Raw genomic sequence first — 20,167 nt, forward strand, 5'->3', positions numbered from 1 at the left:
AAATACGAGGCATGCGTAGATGATACATGTATGGTTCGTTGGTTTCTATCGTCAAGGCGCATGTACCAAATCTTCGAAATGCATATATTCCAACTAGTTTATTTTACTCACGTACACTATAATTTATTCTAATTTATTAAGATTTTCCAGACAAAAGAAAACACGTGTGTGATTAATACTTAACACAATAAATTGTGTAACAATTTTGTGTTATAGTGGCACAAACGCGTTGTACCAATTGGTATATAAGGGTGAATCTTCTTCGGGGTTGGTTTAGATGTATTCTAACTGGCGTTCGTCACGTGATTCTCTTTGCAATACTTGTGATGGAATAATGTTAAAGCAACTAGGAACGAATCTTTTTCATTAATAATCTTTAATCGCGAAAATCTCACTTCATTTCTTAATAAAATTAAATCATGTTATTCGAATGTAACGTTTTCGTATTGTTAAAATAATAATCGCAATAAAAAAAGAATGGAGAAGAATCTGTACAAACAGGTGTTGTATGTGAGCGCAAAGTTTCTAATAATCGCAGTGATTTCTCAGACATTGGGTTCCGTTAACGTGTCACCAGGTAAGATTAAAGTATTCGATTAATTTTTAAAATTTATATTAATAAGGTATATATGAAAATTTTATTTATTCTTTTATTATCACAAATTATTGTTAGTCTATTAAATTAAAGAATAAGAAAAAAATATAAAATGATAAAAAAAATTAAAACATTGCAAAGAAAATATTGTTAAAATCACACATTCTTTTTTGCAATTTTCTTTTTTTTTTCGTATCGCGAGCAATTGCTTATATGAATGAAATTATTCATATTTTCTGTGCGATTTAATTTAACGGCTGACACAGTAACGATTTATTCTACTCGTTTGACTGTCGATTCAATTTCTGCTAAATATAATGGCATATCACGTGTTTCATTTGAATGTTATAATTTTCTCCATTGATTTTATAATAATTATAATAATTTCATAATCTTATATAAATGATTACAAATTGGTTTTTCCTTTTCTTATTTATCCAGACAATTATGAATATCCTCTGAAGATTTACAACGTCGGTGTTCTTATGGCTTCCCATTTGAACAGTCCCTTCGATCTCGAGAGATGCGGGCCAGCCGTGGATCTGGCATTGACCGAAGTAAACGATTTCTTAAGCATCCACAACGTGAAATTGCGCAAGGTTCAAGAAAGGTAAGGTGAATTAAGAAAATTTTTTATCTCTTTTCCTTTATCCCCGATATATTTTATAGGAGAAAGAAAAGTGATGAGATAAAATAAATTATACGACTTGTTGAAAATTAAAACGTTAAATGTTATCACTATCATTTACTACAAATCATTTTTTTAACATAAATATAAATTTTTGGATAAAATTGCAAATTTGATGCGTTCTAATCTTACATTTTTTTACGTTCTTTATGTTTTCGTTTTCTAAAAAAAAATGCATTTTCAATTGTTATTTTTTATTTGAATAAAAAAAAAAAAGAAAAAAGTAAACGTTCTAGATTGCGCGTACGCGTGACCATGTGTAAACTGACTCACTTTTGACCACGTGTTTCCATTCCTTCCATATCATTACATTAATCCAATTGAACTGTTTTGCACAAACAGAGTTTTCTTGAAAAACAAACTTTTGATGATCAAATTCATTTGATCGCACGATCACATTTTCATAAAACGAGAATAACCGCTTAAGAGATTCGAATGAAATTGAAAAAGCAATTTGATTTAAATATATATAATAATTTGAGAATATGAAAAAAAAAACACCGAATATTAAAAATTCTAAATATATCCATTACCAAAAACATTGATATAAGATTAATAGTAGTATGAAAATTAACGAAAAATAGAAATTCTTAATATCAATTATGCCAAATACAAAGAATATAGAACATCGATTTGAACAACATATTATTTAAAATCAAATACCAAATAACTTATATACTTACCAATCAAATATCAAATTTTCGAAACGGAAAATAAAATTAAAACATAATTTTACAAACGAATTTTCATTTTTAGCAAAGTCGTAGAATTAGAATAATCGGAGAGAATTGATAAATTCGCATTACGATTCGTTAATTCGAAGGGAACGAAAGGGAAGGATTACTGAACGTGATAATTTGTCCAGTATCCAATCATTGCCCCATTCAACGTCACCGATTAAATCTATCATTATTCCTCGTCGTTCCTTACACTTGGAATGACACTGCAACTCTGCCAACCCCTAACAATTATCAATCATTCGATGGGTTATACTACGTTTCGAAAGTTCCATGGCTTCTCTCGTATCTCCATCCCCTCATACGAACATCACAACGATTTCGATCGTTTTACCCTTATTCTCCAGGTAATTCGATCTATTTACACATTGAAACACGATCATCCATCAACTCGCTTACCCTCCTTCCTTTTCTCGCTATTGTTCGATCTTTACAATGTGTCCGCTTCTTTTCTTTGTTCTAACGTTAGGCTACGATAGAATTGCGTTGTGGAAAAGCCATTCCACGGAGAAATATCTACTAAAAGATTGTCGATAAATAATGGGTCGTGAGGTTATATTAAAGAGGATCTTTTTCTTTTCCGTCCTCTCGTGTATGAAAAATAAGAGAGAAAAATGATCGTAGTTTTTTTATTCGAAATTTTATGATTATTTATCAAGATTATTTTCAGGATGTATCAGATTTTTTTCAATTAAATTATGTCAAGTATATAAAATTATGTCATGTTCAATCAAATTTGGTACAAAAATTAGAATAAAGATAAAAAATATCATATATGCTGTCTATTTATAAAAATATAAAAAAAAAAAAAAATTTATAGTTATCCATCGTGCAGCGGAGCCGCAGCACCAGGTTTGGCGGCCGACATGCACTTCCGGGACAATGTGATCGCTTTCATCGGTCCAGCTTGTGCTTTCGCTCTTGAACCCGTGGCACGACTTGCTGCTTATTGGAATATTCCTATAATTACCGGAATGGGTGACCAAGTACTGTTTATTTTCATTTAATCCTTCAATTAATCTTCAATTGTTTATTTCATAATAAATTAAAAAAAATATAAAAGATTTTAATATTAATTACAATAATATTAATACAGTTTCTTAATAAAAAATATCACACAATTGACAAAATCATTAATTTCTTACATTATATCTTAATTTAAAGAGCAAAAAAATTGAATTTTTTACAACCTCTATAATATATATATATAGAAAATGTATATAATATATAATACCTTTAAAAATCTCAAACTTTTTTTTTTATCTATATAAATTTAATTTTTGAACGCAACATTATATAATTATTTAATCATATTTTATAATATAATTTACATATTTTAAAATATAATTTAATCTCATATTATGTCAATAGATGATAATTAGATTATTTTCGAACAATTAAGCCGCCATCAGAAGGGGAATTATCTGTAACATCGGGCATTCTTGGAAGAATCAATAAATGGAGAAACGAAAGCTCGGTAAAAAAGATTTTAATCTCTCTTTCTACGTTCATTACTTTAATTGACTGTGTTATTCGTTTAATTATAGCATGAAGCGTACGCATTCGGTTGGAAAAGAATGCCAGATTCTTATGATATTTTATTCTTATTTGTAACTTTCTTAGTAATTAATTATATGCTCCTTGTTATTCGAAATAAAATAAAATACGTATAAAATAAAAAAATAAAAGAGATTATCTATTGCTCTAAAAATTATATGGAATAAAATTTCAATATTTATTTTTTTTTTTCTTTAAGGGAATATTTAAAGATAAGAGCAAATATCGAACATTAACAAGAATGTCCTACTGTCAGTGTCGACTTCGATTGGTATTCTCTAGTATTTTTAAAGAATTTGGATGGTCCCACGTGGCGTTAATATTGGACAGATCAGATTTGTTCTCGTGGACAGTTGGAAAAAATTTGGAATATGGTTTAAGAAAAGAGGGATTGTTAAAATTTGTGAGAGAACTAGATGGAAATTTTGAAGATGAGTCGTACCATTTTTACTTACGCGATGCTAGTATGTATGCAAGAGGTAAATGTTCCAAAATTTATTTTAATTTTGTTATCATTGATTTAAGTATTTATCACTTTATTGTGTATAATAAATTTTATGTTGGATGTATCTTAAATTTTTTTCAAATAAATTAACTTTTCTTTTTATTTTTTATTGATATGCCATTTATTTTTCTGATAGTGTTGATTCTTAGCGTTCGAGGAACTCTGGTCAGGAAATTCATGTTGGCTGCTCACGATTTGGAAATGACGAAGGGAGATTGGGCATTCCTTGATGTTGAAATATTTCAAGTAAAAATTTCTTTGTTTTTCCTTTTTTTTTCTTTTTTTCGTCAAATATATAGTGTAAGATTTATTTGGATTAAATTAGGAATTTAAAAAAATTTTATTTAAATTTAAATTTAAAAAACGTCACGGTTACAGGATGTTTTTATTTAAATGTAAAATTGATTTGCATTGATTGATTTGCATGATAAAATATTTTATTTGAATATATACAAATATTTTTAAATATAATATTTTCTTAATCTGTAAATTATTTATTGAATTATATTACTATATTATTTTATTGTATTTTATTGCATTATTTAATATATAATATATTTATTGTTATATAAAATTATAACTATACTTATTTACAAATATAAAAATTATCTTTTTTAAAAAAAAAATCAGGGATCCTATTGGGGTGATCACGATTGGGAAGTTGGTGATGAGGACGATACCATTGCCAGAAAAGCCTATGAAGCATTGCTCAGAGTATCTCTTTTGCAACCAACAAGTCCAAGATTCCAAGACTTCGCCGATACTGTTCGTCAAAGAGCTCAAACAGATTATAATTATTCTTTCTCCGAAGGAGAAGAAGTAAATTTTCTTTCTTTCTAAATATAATATAAGCTTAAATTGAAGAAATTTTTTGTCATTAAACAAAACAAAATAAACAAAATTATTTGTTAAAATTATAAATTATTATTTGCATACATTTAATATTAAATATTTGATGAACATTCATAAGTTTTAATAACTTATGATAACATACTTCAATAATATCTTAAAAATCTGCCCTTTTAAAGTTATTAAAATATTTATTAAATAACGTAAGAAACATAATAACATTTTAATTATATTCCAGGTGAATTTTTTTATCGGAGCTTTTTATGACGGTGTATATTTACTCGGGATAGCATTGAACGAAACTCTGACCGAGGGTGGAGATATCAGAGACGGTATATCGATAACGAGGAGAATGTGGGATCGAGACTTCATTGGTATTACAGGACACGTCAGGATCGACGACAATGGAGACCGCGACGCGGACTACAGTATCCTGGATTTAGATCCTATTACGGGAAGGTCAGCGTCAATTAAGCCAACTATTCCTCTGATCTATTTGATCATGTTAATCAAGCCCCATTCTACTGGACTAACTCTGAGTATATTCATTCCTATGAAACAAATATCGTTCTACTCTAAATTCAAAACAGAATTTTAATATAATTAGATATTATGTCATGTATTCACATAGAAATAATATTAATATGAGACTTTCAGGTTTGAGGTGGTGGCGCATTATTTAGGAGTAAATCGTGAATATAGTCCCGTAATTGGGAAGAAGATTCATTGGCCTGGAGGAAGAGAAGGTCCACCAGTGGATGTGCCCGAATGTGGATTTCTCGGGAATGATCCGGCGTGCACATCGACCGAAGCATATACTTTTGTCGCATATACTAGCTTGGCACTTGTTGTGTTCCTCCTTGTTGCTGTTACTGCAATTTGTGTGCTGTACAGGCTAGTTGTTTCCTTATCATTTAAATTATAATAATTATATTTTATATGTTGATTTTTAACTTCATTATTAAAGTTGACAAGAGATTTTTAACAAATATTGAACAAGAAATTATAGATTTTTTGATTTGAAAAAAATTATTGATTTGAAGATGGAAAATTTTTCTATAGACATTTAAGAGTATCAGCTGATCTGAACAACATGTCTTGGAGAATTAGACCAGAAGAGTTACTTTTGGAAATAGGAAAACCTTTCTCTTCAAAGATTAATTTACACCAAGCGATTGCTGAGGTGAATTAAAAAAGTGTGTGAATAAAATCAAATAAAAAATACATATTAAAATCAGTCCTATTTTTATAGAATTTCGGATTGGAACAACGTATTCGTCGAGGATCACAATTTAGCGGTGGATCTTTACCTCCGACCACTGCATTCACAACCGTTGGAATTTACAAAGGGGAAAGAGTAGCTATAAAAAAAATTACTAAAAAGAAAGTGGTTGATGTCACAAAGAAATTATTATGGGAAATTAAACAAGTACGAGATGTTACTTCAGAAAACACTGTTAGGTAAAATAGTAATAAAATTTTGTGATAAAAAAATATAATAATATAAATTATTATTTAATACTAAATAAATTTAAAAATACTAAAAAAATTTAATAATAAATATAAAGCATAAAAATAAATTTCAGATTTATTGGTGCATGTTTTTGTTCTCCATCACCAACAGTTTTAATCTTGACAGAATATTGTCCTCGAGGTTCCTTGAAGGATGTACTAGAGAACGATGCTATTAAATTAGATTGGAATTTTCGAATGTCTTTGATCCACGATATTGTGAAGGTAGAGCAGGTGCAAAAATTATATCATGTTCATTTCATCCAATTATACAATATGTATAGTATAATTTTGTGACTTAACAATATGATTTTCAATTTTTTAAATCTCATTTTTAAAAATAAAATTCTTAAAAAAATAAATAAATATATTATTTTATAAATAAAATTATTCATATAATTTTTAACCACTCTATATAATTATATTTCTTGCTACCTCATTGATATTAAGATAACATTTTATTATTATTATTATTATTATATATTTATAAATACAAAGAAACAATTTATTTTTTGCAGGGAATGTCTTATCTTCATGCTAGCGAGGTTTCAGCTCATGGAAAACTTCGATCTTGTAATTGTTTGATCGATGGTCGCTTCGTTTTAAAAATTTCAGACTTTGGACTTAAAACCCTTACTATTCCTTCTGATTTAATTATGGATGATAGTTATTATACTAGTATGTCAAAATAATTTAAAAAATAGATTAGGAATAAAATTAGTATAAGATTAAATTAAAATAGGATTAAATATTATAAATTTATTATATATTTGGCAGAATTACTTTGGATCGCTCCGGAACTTATACCATTAACTGTGACACCTGGCAGTACAGCAACCCAAAAAGGGGATGTTTATAGTTTCGCGATCATTTTAGAAGAAATTGTAGTTCGTGGTGGTCCATATGAATCTGTGAAATCATTTATAACTTCTCAAGAGGTATATAAAAATTTTAAAATAATTTTAAACTATGTTATTCCTCTATTTGTAATTAATATTTATTTGTTCTTTTATCTATTTGTTGTTCTATGATTAAATATTATGCTATGAAAATATTATAATTTTTTATATCTTACCAAGATTGTTAGCCGCGTCGCAGCATCAGAAACTCCACCATTCAGACCGGAAGTGGCACCAAAAGATTGTCCACCGGATATTCTATCCCTTATGGAAAAATGTTGGAATGAAATTCCAGAAGAACGACCAACATTTCATGCAATTCGTGAAACTATACGTGGCATTATGAAGTAAGCTTCAATTTTAATATCTTCTTTAAACGTAAACTCTTTTTTTTTAAATAATAAATTTTTTAAGTCAAGTATCATATGTTTAAAAATAAATACAATGAATTTGAAACCACTATCTTTCAGAGGTTACTGTGAAAATTTAATGGATGATTTATTAAGACGTATGGAACAATATGCAAATAATTTAGAAGCTCTCGTGGAAGAAAAAACAGAGCAGTTAAGTTTAGAAAAAAGACGTAGTGAAGAACTTCTTTATCAAGTGCTTCCAAGGTAACTATTTTCAGAGATTATTTTTTTTTCCGATAATTTATATACTTATTACTATTTATAATCAGACAAGTGGCTTGTCAATTAATGGCCGGAGAACTCGTTCAACCAGAGCAATTTGAGTGTGTGACAATTTATTTTAGTGATATAGTTGGCTTTACAGCTCTCTGTGCACAAAGTACACCAATGGAAGTGGTGGATTTCTTAAATGATCTTTATAGTACTTTTGATCGTATCATCGAATTTTATGATGTTTATAAGGTATTTCAATGTTATCTAAATCAAAACACGTATTTCATAATTTTGATTGAAATTTATATATTTTATATGATTAAATTAAGGTGGAAACAATAGGAGACGCATATATGGTAGTATCTGGCCTGCCAGAAAGAAATGGCAATGAACATGCAAGGGAAATTGCTTTAATGGCTTTAGCAATTCTCGATTCTGTACGTTCTTTCACTATAATGCATAAACAAAATGCACAACTAAGTGTTAGAATTGGTGTACATAGCGGACCAGTCTGTGCAGGTGTAGTTGGACAAAAAATGCCACATTATTGTCTTTTTGGTGACACAGTAAATACTGCATCGAGAATGGAGTCTTCAGGTTTACGTAAGTCGTTTCAAAAAAATTAAAAAAAAAATGATATCCATTTCATGAAAAAATATGTAATTATAAAAATAGATAATCACGCGCGCATGTACGCATGTATATGAATTCTAATTTTAAAAATTTTTGAATATTTTTATATGTACAATATATAGCACTACGTATACATATTTCTGATGCAACAAAATGTATATTGGATAAGTTTGGAACATTTGATTTGGAACTCAGAGGTGAAGTGGAATTAAAGGGCAAAGGACAAGTCACTTCCCACTGGTTAAAGGGTTGTTCTGAACCAGATCCAAGACCACCTACACCGAAGTACCGCAAACATAGTGTCAGTACACCAGAAAATAATTTAAATCCTTTAATTTTCCCACCTAATAATATAAATGGTCCAAAAACCAATAATAATACTTTCATTAATTTATCAGAATTACAACAAACTGTCTAATTTTCATAATTAAAAGTAAATATAAAAAAATATATATATTATTCTATAGTAAATGTTCTTATAATTTAAATATTAAACTAAAAAGTTATAATTATAATAAATTTATTTAATTTTTTTTCTATTACAATATGTCAATTTTGAATGTTACATTAATAACATTTAATTTATAAGTAAATAGAAGAATCTGTAATAGCTTTTGTCGACAGGCATGTGCATTAAATTGTTCATTTTAGACAATATAATTATCCGAAATATGTAATATTTTTTTTTTTATTATGTTCTCTGTGTAATAGTTCTATTTACCAATATCAATGCAATTTAATACACTTGTCTAACAACAATGATTTACATAAAGCTCAAATGAATTTTAGACAGTTAACAAAAAGAAATTTCTCAATAAAAATAAAAAAACAAAATTAAACATTCTACATTTTTCGAAAATTACATTTGCTATAACTGTGTCATACTATTTGCGGTTTCAACGCAGTGTAACATTTTTCTGAATGTAATATGTGTATAGACTACAGTAGAATTAGCATCTTTGTTTTTATTGTTACGGTTAAACACTACTAATAGTCGGTTATAAACCGTTGTGTGATCTATGTTCTTATCACTGTTAAATCTAAAAAGTTGTGTCAATTATAATTCATTCTCGATAAAATCTTGATAACAGCAATTGTTTTGTGGAACTACTTGGATGCCAAAAACATTATTAGTCTGAAATAATAAATATGATAATATGAAAATAGATTTTGCATATTAAAAACTTTTTTCTTCTTGGGAATTTCTTAAAAATTTATTATATATATGTATTATTTATTTTCTTACCTGAAACTAATAGCTCTTGCAGCAAGCAGTCTATTGCACTCTGCCGTATCAGGTAAAGGTAAAGGTAAATAAGGACTCTCGTTTTCTTGATCGGTGAATTCGAATTTATGTATTCTTGGTTGTACTTTCATATCTCCGAAAGGTCCTTTCAATATCAAATAATGAAGCGGTAATGGATACGTTGTTTTTGTTTTCAAAATTAACTGTAATATTTAAAAATATATATTAAAAAATATATTAAAAAAATACTTTTACAGAATTTTTTTTACGTTTCTACATACTTGATAAGTCATGTCTCTTTCTGAACTTTGTGTAGGATCACGCTGACTATTATTGATCCTAGCTTTTACAACCCATTGATTGTTAAACGCCGTAAAACGAGAAGTTTCATAAAATAATTTATGAACAAACTCGTCCGTGCGATATGGCTTCATTTGTAAATCTATAAAATACGAAATTCTACAGATAACTCGTATCCTTTATTTTCTATGCCTCTATTAAAATGGTGAAAGAAGCAAAATCGAATAAAAAGGAATTTATTTAATTTTTTAGGTATCTAATGACATATAAAAACATTTAAATAAATAATATTTTAATTTAGATAATTTTGATAAGCATTGTTCCTGTTGCTGCTAAAGCAAAAGACAAAATAAAATATTTTTTGTAATATTTTCATCTAAACAAGATATTATATATAATAAGAATATATAAGAATATATAAGATAATAAGAATATATAATAATAAGAATTTGAGAGCCTTAATACACGAGAAACAGATACAGACCGTTAAATGTGATTTTCTCGTAGGACAAAAGATCAAAGACATTGTCATACAGCCTACGTTCTTCAAGAGTACGAGCATCGATATCACGTAGAGCTTCCATGACATCCAGGCCTGAACGATGCGGATGTACACAATGTGCCTCGTGTTCTGGACGTTCGTGATTAGGTCCACGCCATGGACAACCGATTCTACTATATTTGCAACTTGATATTCTATACGTATACATAAAAAAAAATTAATATAACTTTATTTTTTTAATTCTGTTTATTGATCTTAATTACCTTTCTTCACACATGGTCTCTTCATGACGTTCTAAGGAATTCCTTGGGAATTCCTTTGCACAATATTGACATTCTGCTGGTAATTCAGATACTGCTTTTTCAACTGCCAAATTTCGAGATGGAGATGTTCTGCTGATCTCGATTCTGCAGTTGGGACATGTTGCCATTTCATCTCTTAGCCTGGCATCTGCGAGGACATGAGTGAAGCAACCGGCACACATCAAGTGTCCATTTGTACACTGTGAACATTGTTGCAGTATGTATTACTAGTATTCTTAATTTTGTACTTTTGTGAAGATAATCCTAACTTTGTTAATAATTTTATTTATTGCCTGTTGTATCTATTACATAGTTTATGTGCAAATTTTGCACAGTTATGTGCAAAATTTAATTTACTATTCTGATATAAATATTCTGATATTAAATATAAAAAGAAAATAATTTTTTTTATATAAATTACTTAATTTTTTATTTTGCACAAACTGTGAGATATTGTATTTTTAATATATATGTACAACCCTTATAAAAACATTAAGCAAACTAGAATAACAAAACTAATATCGTGTATATTACCATAATTTGATGTTTTTAAACCTGAAACACAAAATTGTAATAGCACTATTAATAATAAGTAATCATATTGTGAGACCAGTAGGTTTAAAACAATATGAATATTGCTAAAAGCAATTGTCATTTAATGCTGCCAATATTGATAATAGAAAGGAAGAGAAAAGGATAATGATGCGTAGGATAAGTGAAAAAGGGTGTCATATGCGAAATAACTAACTAATAACCTTTAAGAATGTTTATTTTGTTCAATGTTTTTTAACTATACATGTTATACAGATTTTCTGGAAATGCGCTTTCTCTCTCTCACTCTCACTCTCTCACTATTAATCATAATTGATAAACATCAGTTCCGCATGGATCTACAATAAAATTTTTTCCTAGTAACTATTTGGGTAGTACCTTCATTTCGATTACTTCTTACAATAAACATAATACTTTATAATTGGAAAAAATATTGTATAATATATGCTATAAGACTATAAAGATTTGGTAACTTAAATAATTTTTCTTTCTTTGTTATCTTTATTTTCTTAATTGATTTTATAGAAATATCAAGAAAAATGAAGTTAAATCTCAAATTTCTTGTGTATTATGTATAAAAATCAAATGTATTGTGTAATATTTCCGAGTTCACAAATGCATGAATACAACGTTCAAACTTGTATACCTTAGTAAAAATAAAAAGTACATTATGCGCTGAATAGCGCACTAAATAACTTACATGTATGCATTTTTTTGATAGGATAAACGCAACATTCTTCCCACTGTTTTACAGTTAATGAAAATAGTGAATGTAGAATATATTACATATATATATTTCCATCAATAGAATTAAAAGAAAACTAAGAACAAAATATAAATAGAGTACAGATAGAATGAAATGCTATAAATTTAATAACAGAGGAGATTCTGTAAATAAACATTACTAAAAAATGGGATCATTGATTAGGCATGCATACATACAATAATTCTCTTTGATATAACTGTATGTTTGTCGCATGAGTTAAAAATTCGCCATAAATAGTAAGAATTATTTTACATGCATGCATAAATGTTTATCATAAATGTCACCTTTACAATACAAATTATGTAAGAAAAAACACTTAGGCACTATGTTTGCTATAATACTAAATATTTTAAAAATCCATTGCAAAAAATTATTTTGTAAAAGCATATTGTATATGAAGATGTTTTTTCATCATAATTTAGTTATTTAAACTTCATAAATATATTTAATAATAAAATATAATATAATTTTATATTGTAATATTTATAGCAAAATTAAAGGCTGTTCTTCATACATCTGTTTTTTCAAATGTTGAATATCACTCCTATTAAGAAAAATATATAATTACCTACCTGTAATTATATTATTACTATCTTAAAAAAAACAATGTTGATTTTTCAATTTTTAATAATAATAAAAATAACTTAAACTTGTTTTAAATATTTATAAAATTAAAATTTAAAATAAAATTATCTGTATAATTATTAATAATTATTTTCCTGTAATATTAAAAAAATAAAATCTTATTGTAAGGACAAACTATTTAAAAATATTATAATCATTAAGAGAAAAGGTAAGAAAAATGGGCAGAGTGAGAGAGAAAGAATTTAACACAGAAACAAAGTAGTATTAAAGGCTGTTGATAATTGATTATAAATCAAACTTAACTGCAACATGAATGAAATCAGTAAAAAAAGTATATATTACAAAAACAAGTGAATGATAAGCTATATAATAATAATAATTTAAAAATTTTCTATTCTTTTTTTCAAACATATTTTTCTATCAAAATATATTTTCATTTTTGTGTTCTTTTTATTTAAAATTATTTTATTTTTTTAATTTAGATTGTATAAAAATTAAATAATAAAATATCTTATAATAGATCATCAAATAACATTATAAACTATATTCCACTACGATCGACGTAAATACTTTTTATATATGTATATGTATGTATATACTTGAATGAGTTTTATATATACTACTGCTGAGAAATACAATCAAAAACAACAAAAGACTATTTCAGGTGAAATATCAACAAATTGTCACAGTGCATAATGTGCGATCAAAGATTAATAAAGAATAGGTATTCATTTCGTTTAGTTATATCCATACGTACGTATGATATATATATCGCAGCAAACGACGAAGTCACCCATCAGCCTCGGGTGAAAATGTCGGATGGAAAGAAACGACGTCGTTAGAAGAACGATCGTCAAGGCATGTTAAAGTCACAGAATATCGATCGATAAAACGTACATTTGTAAATTCATACCAACAAAATTTATAAACAACTTAGAAAATATTGAAAGAAAGATATAAGAAACTTACCTGATAAACGGCCGCCTTGGGTAAATCGAGACAAACTGCGCAGCAAAGGATGCCGCCCAAGCGGTGTTCCAATTTTTGCTCGGTTTTTCCATCGTTCCGTGACACTTTACGACGCTTTTTATCTGGTTCAAGAAAGTCCTCTATTTTTTCAAGATCGTCGCGAATTGGAGTGGCCGTAGGGGCCTGCTCCGAAACGCTACTCGACGATGCAGCTTCGTTGTTCGGGTCCGCCATATTGATTGTTTTGATTTTTCCTCCGAACGAACGTGAGAAATGCGCAGATGTCAAACGCAGACCACGTAATAGTCTCCTAGATAGGGACAACACCGATCCGATACTTGTTCGTAATGTTATCGAATCGGTCGATGTCTCGTTCAAGGTTAAAAGCCAAAACATGTAAAAATTTTCATGATATTCAATTATTTTACTAATTAGTTTTACAAAAATAGAAAGAAATAGCTTTGTTTTTAAAATGGAACCCGCTAAAATAAACTGTTTGAATAAACCGTTCCTAGAATTTGTTACCATTTAGCATTTTTGCGATTGTTGTTTCGATACGATTTTTCAAACCTTATCATTTGATCTTCTTATAAAGAAATAATTTGATTTCATTCGGATTAATTACTGCATACTGTTGATACGGCTTTATGATTGACGTTTCGAATATTTGAAAATTAGAAAATCGTAAATATCGAAAGGTATTTTCATCAATCTTCACTTAATTTCTTCTTAATAATGTATATAAGTGATAATGAATACGTAGTATAAATATTCAAAATATATAATAGAAATCTTAACAAAAAATATTATAACTTGACAAATATTTATTTCACAATTTAAATGATTAAATTTTATAAAATTAAACAAAATTATTATTTATTATTTTATTTCTTATCATTATATATCTATATCATTACATAACCTTTAAAAATATTTAAGTCAATCTAAATTTAAATTCTTCAATCTTAATTTAAAAATTGAAATCACACACACATTATTTTTAAATAAAATTAGTTATATACAAAATCTTGAAAATATAAATTTAAAGTATTTTAAATGTAAATTCAAAGTGCAATTAAATATCTTTGTTATAAATATTTATTTACAAAAAATTATACGAGATATATAATAATTTATCATTATTATGTTATAATACGCTTATAATAATATTTATAAAAAATTTCGTTTAAATTAAGTTCAAGACATTACAAAGACAAAATTCGAAGAATAGTTAATTATCTTTATGTAAGTTTTGAATTTATTATTTAATTTTAAATTATGTAATGAGATGAAAATAAGACAAGCATAAAATACTAATATTTAATAAACGATAGGAAATAGAATAAAGAATAGTATCATAACTGAATCTGAATAATCAATTCTTTATTCACACAACGACGTATTGTCGTTTATACGCGTTTTGTCTTTCTCTTTATAAATTCATATTGATTTCATACAACCTTTTCACATGAATCGAAACTCTACATGAACTTTTTTTTGTTTGTGAATACATTATTTCTCATTCCTCACTAGAATGGACAAACATTCGTTTAAATATACAGTTATATTCGCAATCGCTACAGTCCACTCGATGACTACGCGAGAATGATTATATAACATTCAAATGAAGAAAAGTCGAAAATTAACATATATTGACTTTTAGATAAGGAAAATTAGATTATAGCGTGTTTAAAATAATTAATAATTCTAATTATGAATCGTTTACGAATTACAATATATTTGTGTCGATTTACAGAGTAAACCATTAAATTTCTACACACAAATGAACGTATATTAAGAAATACGTTCAAAGGAAATAAGTATAGACGTTAAAACATTAAATATGTAGATTAAAAGATGAAATTATCAAGGTCATTTTAAAGTCATACATGTTCATCTATATAATCTTTTTTTACAACTAATATTATTATATTTTATTTTACACAAAAAATATATTGTATACCATTTAAAAAAGCTCTAAATGACCTTGAAATGTTCTTAATATATCTACCTATTTATTTGAAAAATATTTTAACATCTTTTACAACTTCCTTTTATAGATAAAATTCAAAATGATAAAAATGGTTACTCTGTATAACAAATAAACAAATATGAAAGTATAACATTGCTATTTTGTAATACTTTCTGTTAATTTTAATAAATATAAAATTCTACAAAATGTATCTTGCTTAGCTAATGAAATTTTTAGTGCAACATGGACAAATTTCCATCACACTTTTATATTTGAACACTGTACATTATATTACACTAAAAAAAATGAATAATCTATGAATAATGAAAAAACTAATCGCTAATGTGTAGAATTTTTGCAATCGTTGAATTTTTCTAACATTTGGCAAAATTGATAGACTATGTTTCACTATAAATAGTAGAAGAGTAGAAAAATTTATTGCGATTACGTTAGTAGTGGACATAATAGTGCGAATAAACGCTTCCTAAATTTTTTTCTTTTTTATTTGTTCATTTATATTTTATAATGCAAGAACAAGTGTAAACATTCTTTGTACTTTTTCGATGGTATATCTGAATAAATTCAGATAGCCGCATACAGGCCGTGGCATTCTCTAAAAATTGGCATTTATCATAATATAATTTTAATCTATTTTTAAATCTTGATGATATTAGACGGTTCAACATATATCTTATTGCTTGTTTATGAATAGCTTTTTCTAAATCATGTTCAATTTTTAATGTTTTTCAATTTTTTTGATAATAGAATAATCCACTTAAAAATTCTTGTAAACTATTCTGTGCACAAATAGGGACAAAAAAAAAATCTTTCACTTGATTCATAAATTTACCTCTTTATACCAAATATCCCTTGCAATTGTTGTCACATTTTTTCAAATATTTGTAATTATTTAAGAAAAAAAAAAACTTTTTCTTAAATAAATGCAAATGATTGAAAAATTGAGCGATACTTATGTAGAACATCAGTGTATACACAGGGAATTTCTCAACATACTTAATATATTTAATATTTACAAGATACACACGCATAATATCTCCTTGCGCTCTTCCCCGAAAAACAAAGTACATTTTTTTTTTGCTATTTTACAAAATAAAAGCTCGCCCATACATTCTTGCATTGTAAATTTTTCTAGAAATATATTACGGGTTCATTCTTGAACGTTTCGATTTATCTGATGAAGCCTTTCTTATAGATGTCTCATCTAGGACTGTAAAATAAGAAAAAAAAAATTTGATATTTTTTTATTAATATTTAATTATATCTATAAAGAAAGATAAGATGAATAGATTTTATCAATTAAAATTTTTTGAATTTTTGAAATTTTAATTATTTGAAATTTTTATTTTTTTTCATTAATTTAAAAATAATTTACATTAATAATTTAAAAATTTGAAAATTTTATTATATTTTCATACAATATTAAAATTTTATTAAAAAATTTAAAATATCTCTATAAATAATTATTGAAATAATAATTATTAATATATAATTATTAAAGTGAAAATTTTGTGAAATATTTACAAAATTAAAATTAATATAATACAATACAAAAAAATATAATTTAAAAAATAAATTCATTCTTACATATATCTTATATATATTTTACTATAAAAATAAAACTAAAATAAAAGCAATTTGTTTATTCGCAAATATCCAATAAATATGTAAATACATAACAAATATTCTCATATACATGTTTAATAAAAAAGTCAAATGTTTGTTATTTCGTCTGCACAATAGATTTTTAAATTTAAAATAAACGAACGAATATGGTTTAACGAATCGACTTACCTAAACGATGATCTTTTTCCGTAGTCACATCGTTGCCAATCGACTCTTCGAAAGCTTTTGTTTTAATATCTAATCTTTGATTTTGGATATCCGGTATAGTAGCCAGCATTAAGTTTGTGGAATTTTTTAAACTATCGTAAGATTGCTCCAATTGTTTCACTTTTTCTCTAAGATCAATATTAGCTGTGAGAATTCCATTTACCTATAAAATTTATAATTAATTAGAAATTAATTTTTAATAGAACTTATAATAATTTATAAAAAATAATGAAATTATCTTTGAAAAAAAATAATTTCTATTAAAATTTGTAAAGAATTTTAAAAATATTTTGAAAAGCAATCACACAAAAAAATTTATAAAAAATATTTAAATTATTTTTAAGTAATAACCTTCTTAAATAAATATTATTTGAGAATTATATTATTTGATTTCCTGTTTGAAGATAATCTTTCATTATCTTTCGTAAGAATTATTAATAAATATAATAGAAATATTAAACAATTTTTTTTCTATTTATGGAACATATACATACTTCATCGTTCAGTTTCATAACAGTAGTTAATATAGTAGTCTTCACGCACTCTCTCTCCAAGGATATCACTTTCATGCTAACATTCTGTGTAGTCTCCTGAAGTAATACCAACGTTTCCTGCAAAACATATCACATTATTCCATCAAAGAATGTATAACTTTCACTTATTATTTATTTTCAAATATTTACATGATCTTTCTTCTGATCCTCCGCCACCCATTGTACCGATCTCGACAGTGTTTCATTTATGTTCATCAAATTATCAGATAAATGTACGATTGCCGCGTTCAACTGATCAGTCTTTATTTTTGTCTCATTTGTGGTCAGTATCTGAGGTTTTTGTGTAATATTTGACAAATCTGTAATCGTATTCTACAATACAGAAAAAGAAAAGAAATAATGTTTAGAATTCTATTTTTTTGATATATTATAATATTATTTGATGAATAATTTGTTTATAAACCTTGATACTGGTAATATTTTGTTGCATAGTGGTTTGAACATCTTGTACCCTAGCATTAGATTCTTTAAGAGTTTTTACTGTGGCACGCAGATCTTCTATTTGGCTTCCAAAAGACATCACGCTACTAGAAAGAGCTTTTAAATCTGTTGGCACGTTGATTAATGTTGGATCAGCTTTAAACCATTCTTCTACTCGATGCAAATCGTGTTGAATGACTGCTAACTATAGATCAAATTTTAAAAAATAGAATTCTGTTTATAACATATATAACACATAATAAGAGTTTTAAATAAATCTTGAGTCAATTCATAAATTTTTGTGTAAGTTATCAATATAAATATTATCTTAATTAATAATCTAAAGAAAAATTAAGAATGAAAATATTTAATTATATTAATGAAAAACTAGAAAAAATCATTAATGAATTTTATTTTTTTTTTAATTCCAATAGAATATAATATTTGATATATTATAATACTTGAAAGTAATATAATAAAAAACATAATATTCATTTTAATTTTATTTAAATTAATGAAAGATAAGATATTTAAAGATAATTAATGAAATTGTTGATTCATAGATTTATGAATTGACACAATGGATAACTCTTCTATTAAAAATCATAAATTTACCTGCGTCGTAAAATTATTAATTTGAAGTTTGAGATCTGATAAATGCATAAAAATAGTGGTCTGATTGTTTTGAAGATCTCTCGACAGAGAATGACATTTTTGCAGAGCGTCAGGAACACCTTCGCTACCAGCAATAACTGCAATGTAAATGATATTTCTTTTCTTCTTTTGTTCAAGAATAAAACATACATAAGTATACATAATAATTTCATAATTGAAGTAATCGAATATTTCATCATAAACAGATATTGATAACGATAAAATCGAACTGGAAAATGTTTTAAAATTGATTAAGTTTTTGAGGATTAAAATAATCATCAATTTTATCCAATATTTGAGATATTATTGATTTGTACATAAAGCATAAATTAATGATAAAACTCAAGCACAATTTAAAATTTTATTAAATTTTCATATATATTTCAATGGCTTAATATTAATATTAACTCTAACTACAACATTTAATATTAAGTTATAACTGGTACTCTTTTGACTTAATATTAATTTGGAATATATCAATATTCCAAGAATTATAATAATTCATTTAACTGAAAAATAGTATCATATAATATCATATTCAATAATCAATTTTCTCAATTACATTGAAATTATCCTCAAAAACTTTATAGACGTATACAAATATTAAACGATTTCTATCCAATAAATAACATCAAGTAATCCAATATTTGTCAATATATCGAAGTGATAATCTTACTCCGTTAAGTGTATTAGTACAGCCATGATCACGTATTATGAGATTACTGATTGTCGTGCTATCAAGCTGATCTTATAAGCACGTACGAGTAACAAATTAAGGTAATCAGCTAAAAAAAAAATTAAAAGCGATAAAAAGAAACATAAAAGAAGAAGAGGAGGAGGAGGAAGAAGAAGAAGAAGAAGAAGAAGAAGAAGAAGAAGAAGAAGAAGAAGAA

General features: G+C 26.4%; 3 protein-coding genes across 4 annotated transcripts in view; 1 reads left to right on the forward strand and 2 right to left on the reverse strand.

Annotated features, from left to right (window-relative positions):
• Window positions 1-459: 459 nt before the first annotated feature.
• Window positions 460-9,430, forward strand: LOC102676844 (atrial natriuretic peptide receptor 1). Of its 2 annotated transcripts, none has more exons than XM_006607382.2 (19): window positions 460-577; window positions 1,037-1,205; window positions 2,841-3,006; window positions 3,423-3,497; window positions 3,777-4,056; window positions 4,219-4,328; window positions 4,713-4,901; window positions 5,170-5,390; window positions 5,589-5,825; window positions 5,994-6,114; window positions 6,184-6,392; window positions 6,518-6,677; window positions 6,962-7,121; window positions 7,221-7,381; window positions 7,523-7,689; window positions 7,813-7,959; window positions 8,025-8,217; window positions 8,298-8,571; window positions 8,724-9,430. In XM_006607382.2, the coding sequence occupies exons 1-19, from the start codon at window positions 478-480 to the stop codon at window positions 9,017-9,019; spliced, it is 3,435 nt and encodes a 1,144-aa protein (XP_006607445.1). In that variant the 5' UTR covers window positions 460-477; the 3' UTR covers window positions 9,020-9,430. The 2 variants fall into 2 exon arrangements, with proteins under 2 accessions (XP_006607445.1, XP_006607446.1); XM_006607383.2 differs by having other exon boundaries at window positions 6,518-6,668.
• On the reverse strand, window positions 9,298-14,480 carry LOC102676705 (cysteine and histidine-rich protein 1 homolog). The gene is made up of 6 exons (XM_006607381.2): window positions 13,824-14,480; window positions 10,913-11,151; window positions 10,632-10,843; window positions 10,129-10,289; window positions 9,848-10,050; window positions 9,298-9,736 (listed from the first exon to the last, which is right to left on the reverse strand). Exons 1-6 carry the CDS (start codon window positions 14,349-14,351, stop codon window positions 9,709-9,711), a joined length of 1,371 nt encoding a protein of 456 aa, XP_006607444.1. The 5' UTR covers window positions 14,352-14,480; the 3' UTR covers window positions 9,298-9,708.
• A 705-nt stretch (window positions 14,481-15,185) lies between these two features.
• The window catches only part of LOC102678326, an 11,916-nt gene continuing 6,934 nt past the window's right edge, over window positions 15,186-20,167 (reverse strand). The window contains exons 4-9 of the mRNA XM_006607395.2: window positions 19,236-19,372; window positions 18,604-18,825; window positions 18,330-18,512; window positions 18,141-18,257; window positions 17,608-17,809; window positions 15,186-17,023 (exon numbers count right to left, since the gene is read on the reverse strand). Coding sequence (XP_006607458.1) covers window positions 16,956-17,023; window positions 17,608-17,809; window positions 18,141-18,257; window positions 18,330-18,512; window positions 18,604-18,825; window positions 19,236-19,372 — 929 coding nt within the window. The 3' untranslated portion in view covers window positions 15,186-16,955. The remainder of the gene's footprint in view (window positions 17,024-17,607; window positions 17,810-18,140; window positions 18,258-18,329; window positions 18,513-18,603; window positions 18,826-19,235; window positions 19,373-20,167) is intronic.

The sequence above is a fragment of the Apis dorsata genome, unplaced genomic scaffold (genome assembly GCF_000469605.1).
Source record: "Apis dorsata unplaced genomic scaffold, Apis dorsata 1.3 scaffold_5, whole genome shotgun sequence".
NCBI classification, from domain to species: Eukaryota; Metazoa; Arthropoda; class Insecta; order Hymenoptera; family Apidae; genus Apis; species Apis dorsata.

Bases quoted from the DNA above. Each gene is read 5' to 3' on its own strand.
- LOC102676844 (XM_006607382.2), top strand. From the start codon at position 478: ATGGAGAAGAATCTGTACAAACAGGTGTTGTATGTGAGCGCAAAGTTT. The intron at 1,206-2,840 runs GTAAGGTGAATT...AAAAATTTATAG, and splicing joins TTGCGCAAGGTTCAAGAAAG to TTATCCATCGTGCAGCGGAG. The intron at 7,960-8,024 runs GTAACTATTTTC...ATTTATAATCAG, and splicing joins CTTTATCAAGTGCTTCCAAG to ACAAGTGGCTTGTCAATTAA.
- LOC102676705 (XM_006607381.2), bottom strand. From the start codon at position 14,351: ATGGTAACAAATTCTAGGAACGGTTTATTCAAACAGTTTATTTTAGCG. The intron at 10,051-10,128 runs GTATGTAGAAAC...TAAATATTACAG, and splicing joins AAAGAGACATGACTTATCAA to TTAATTTTGAAAACAAAAAC. The intron at 9,737-9,847 runs GTAAGAAAATAA...TTATTATTTCAG, and splicing joins GCAAGAGCTATTAGTTTCAG to ACTAATAATGTTTTTGGCAT.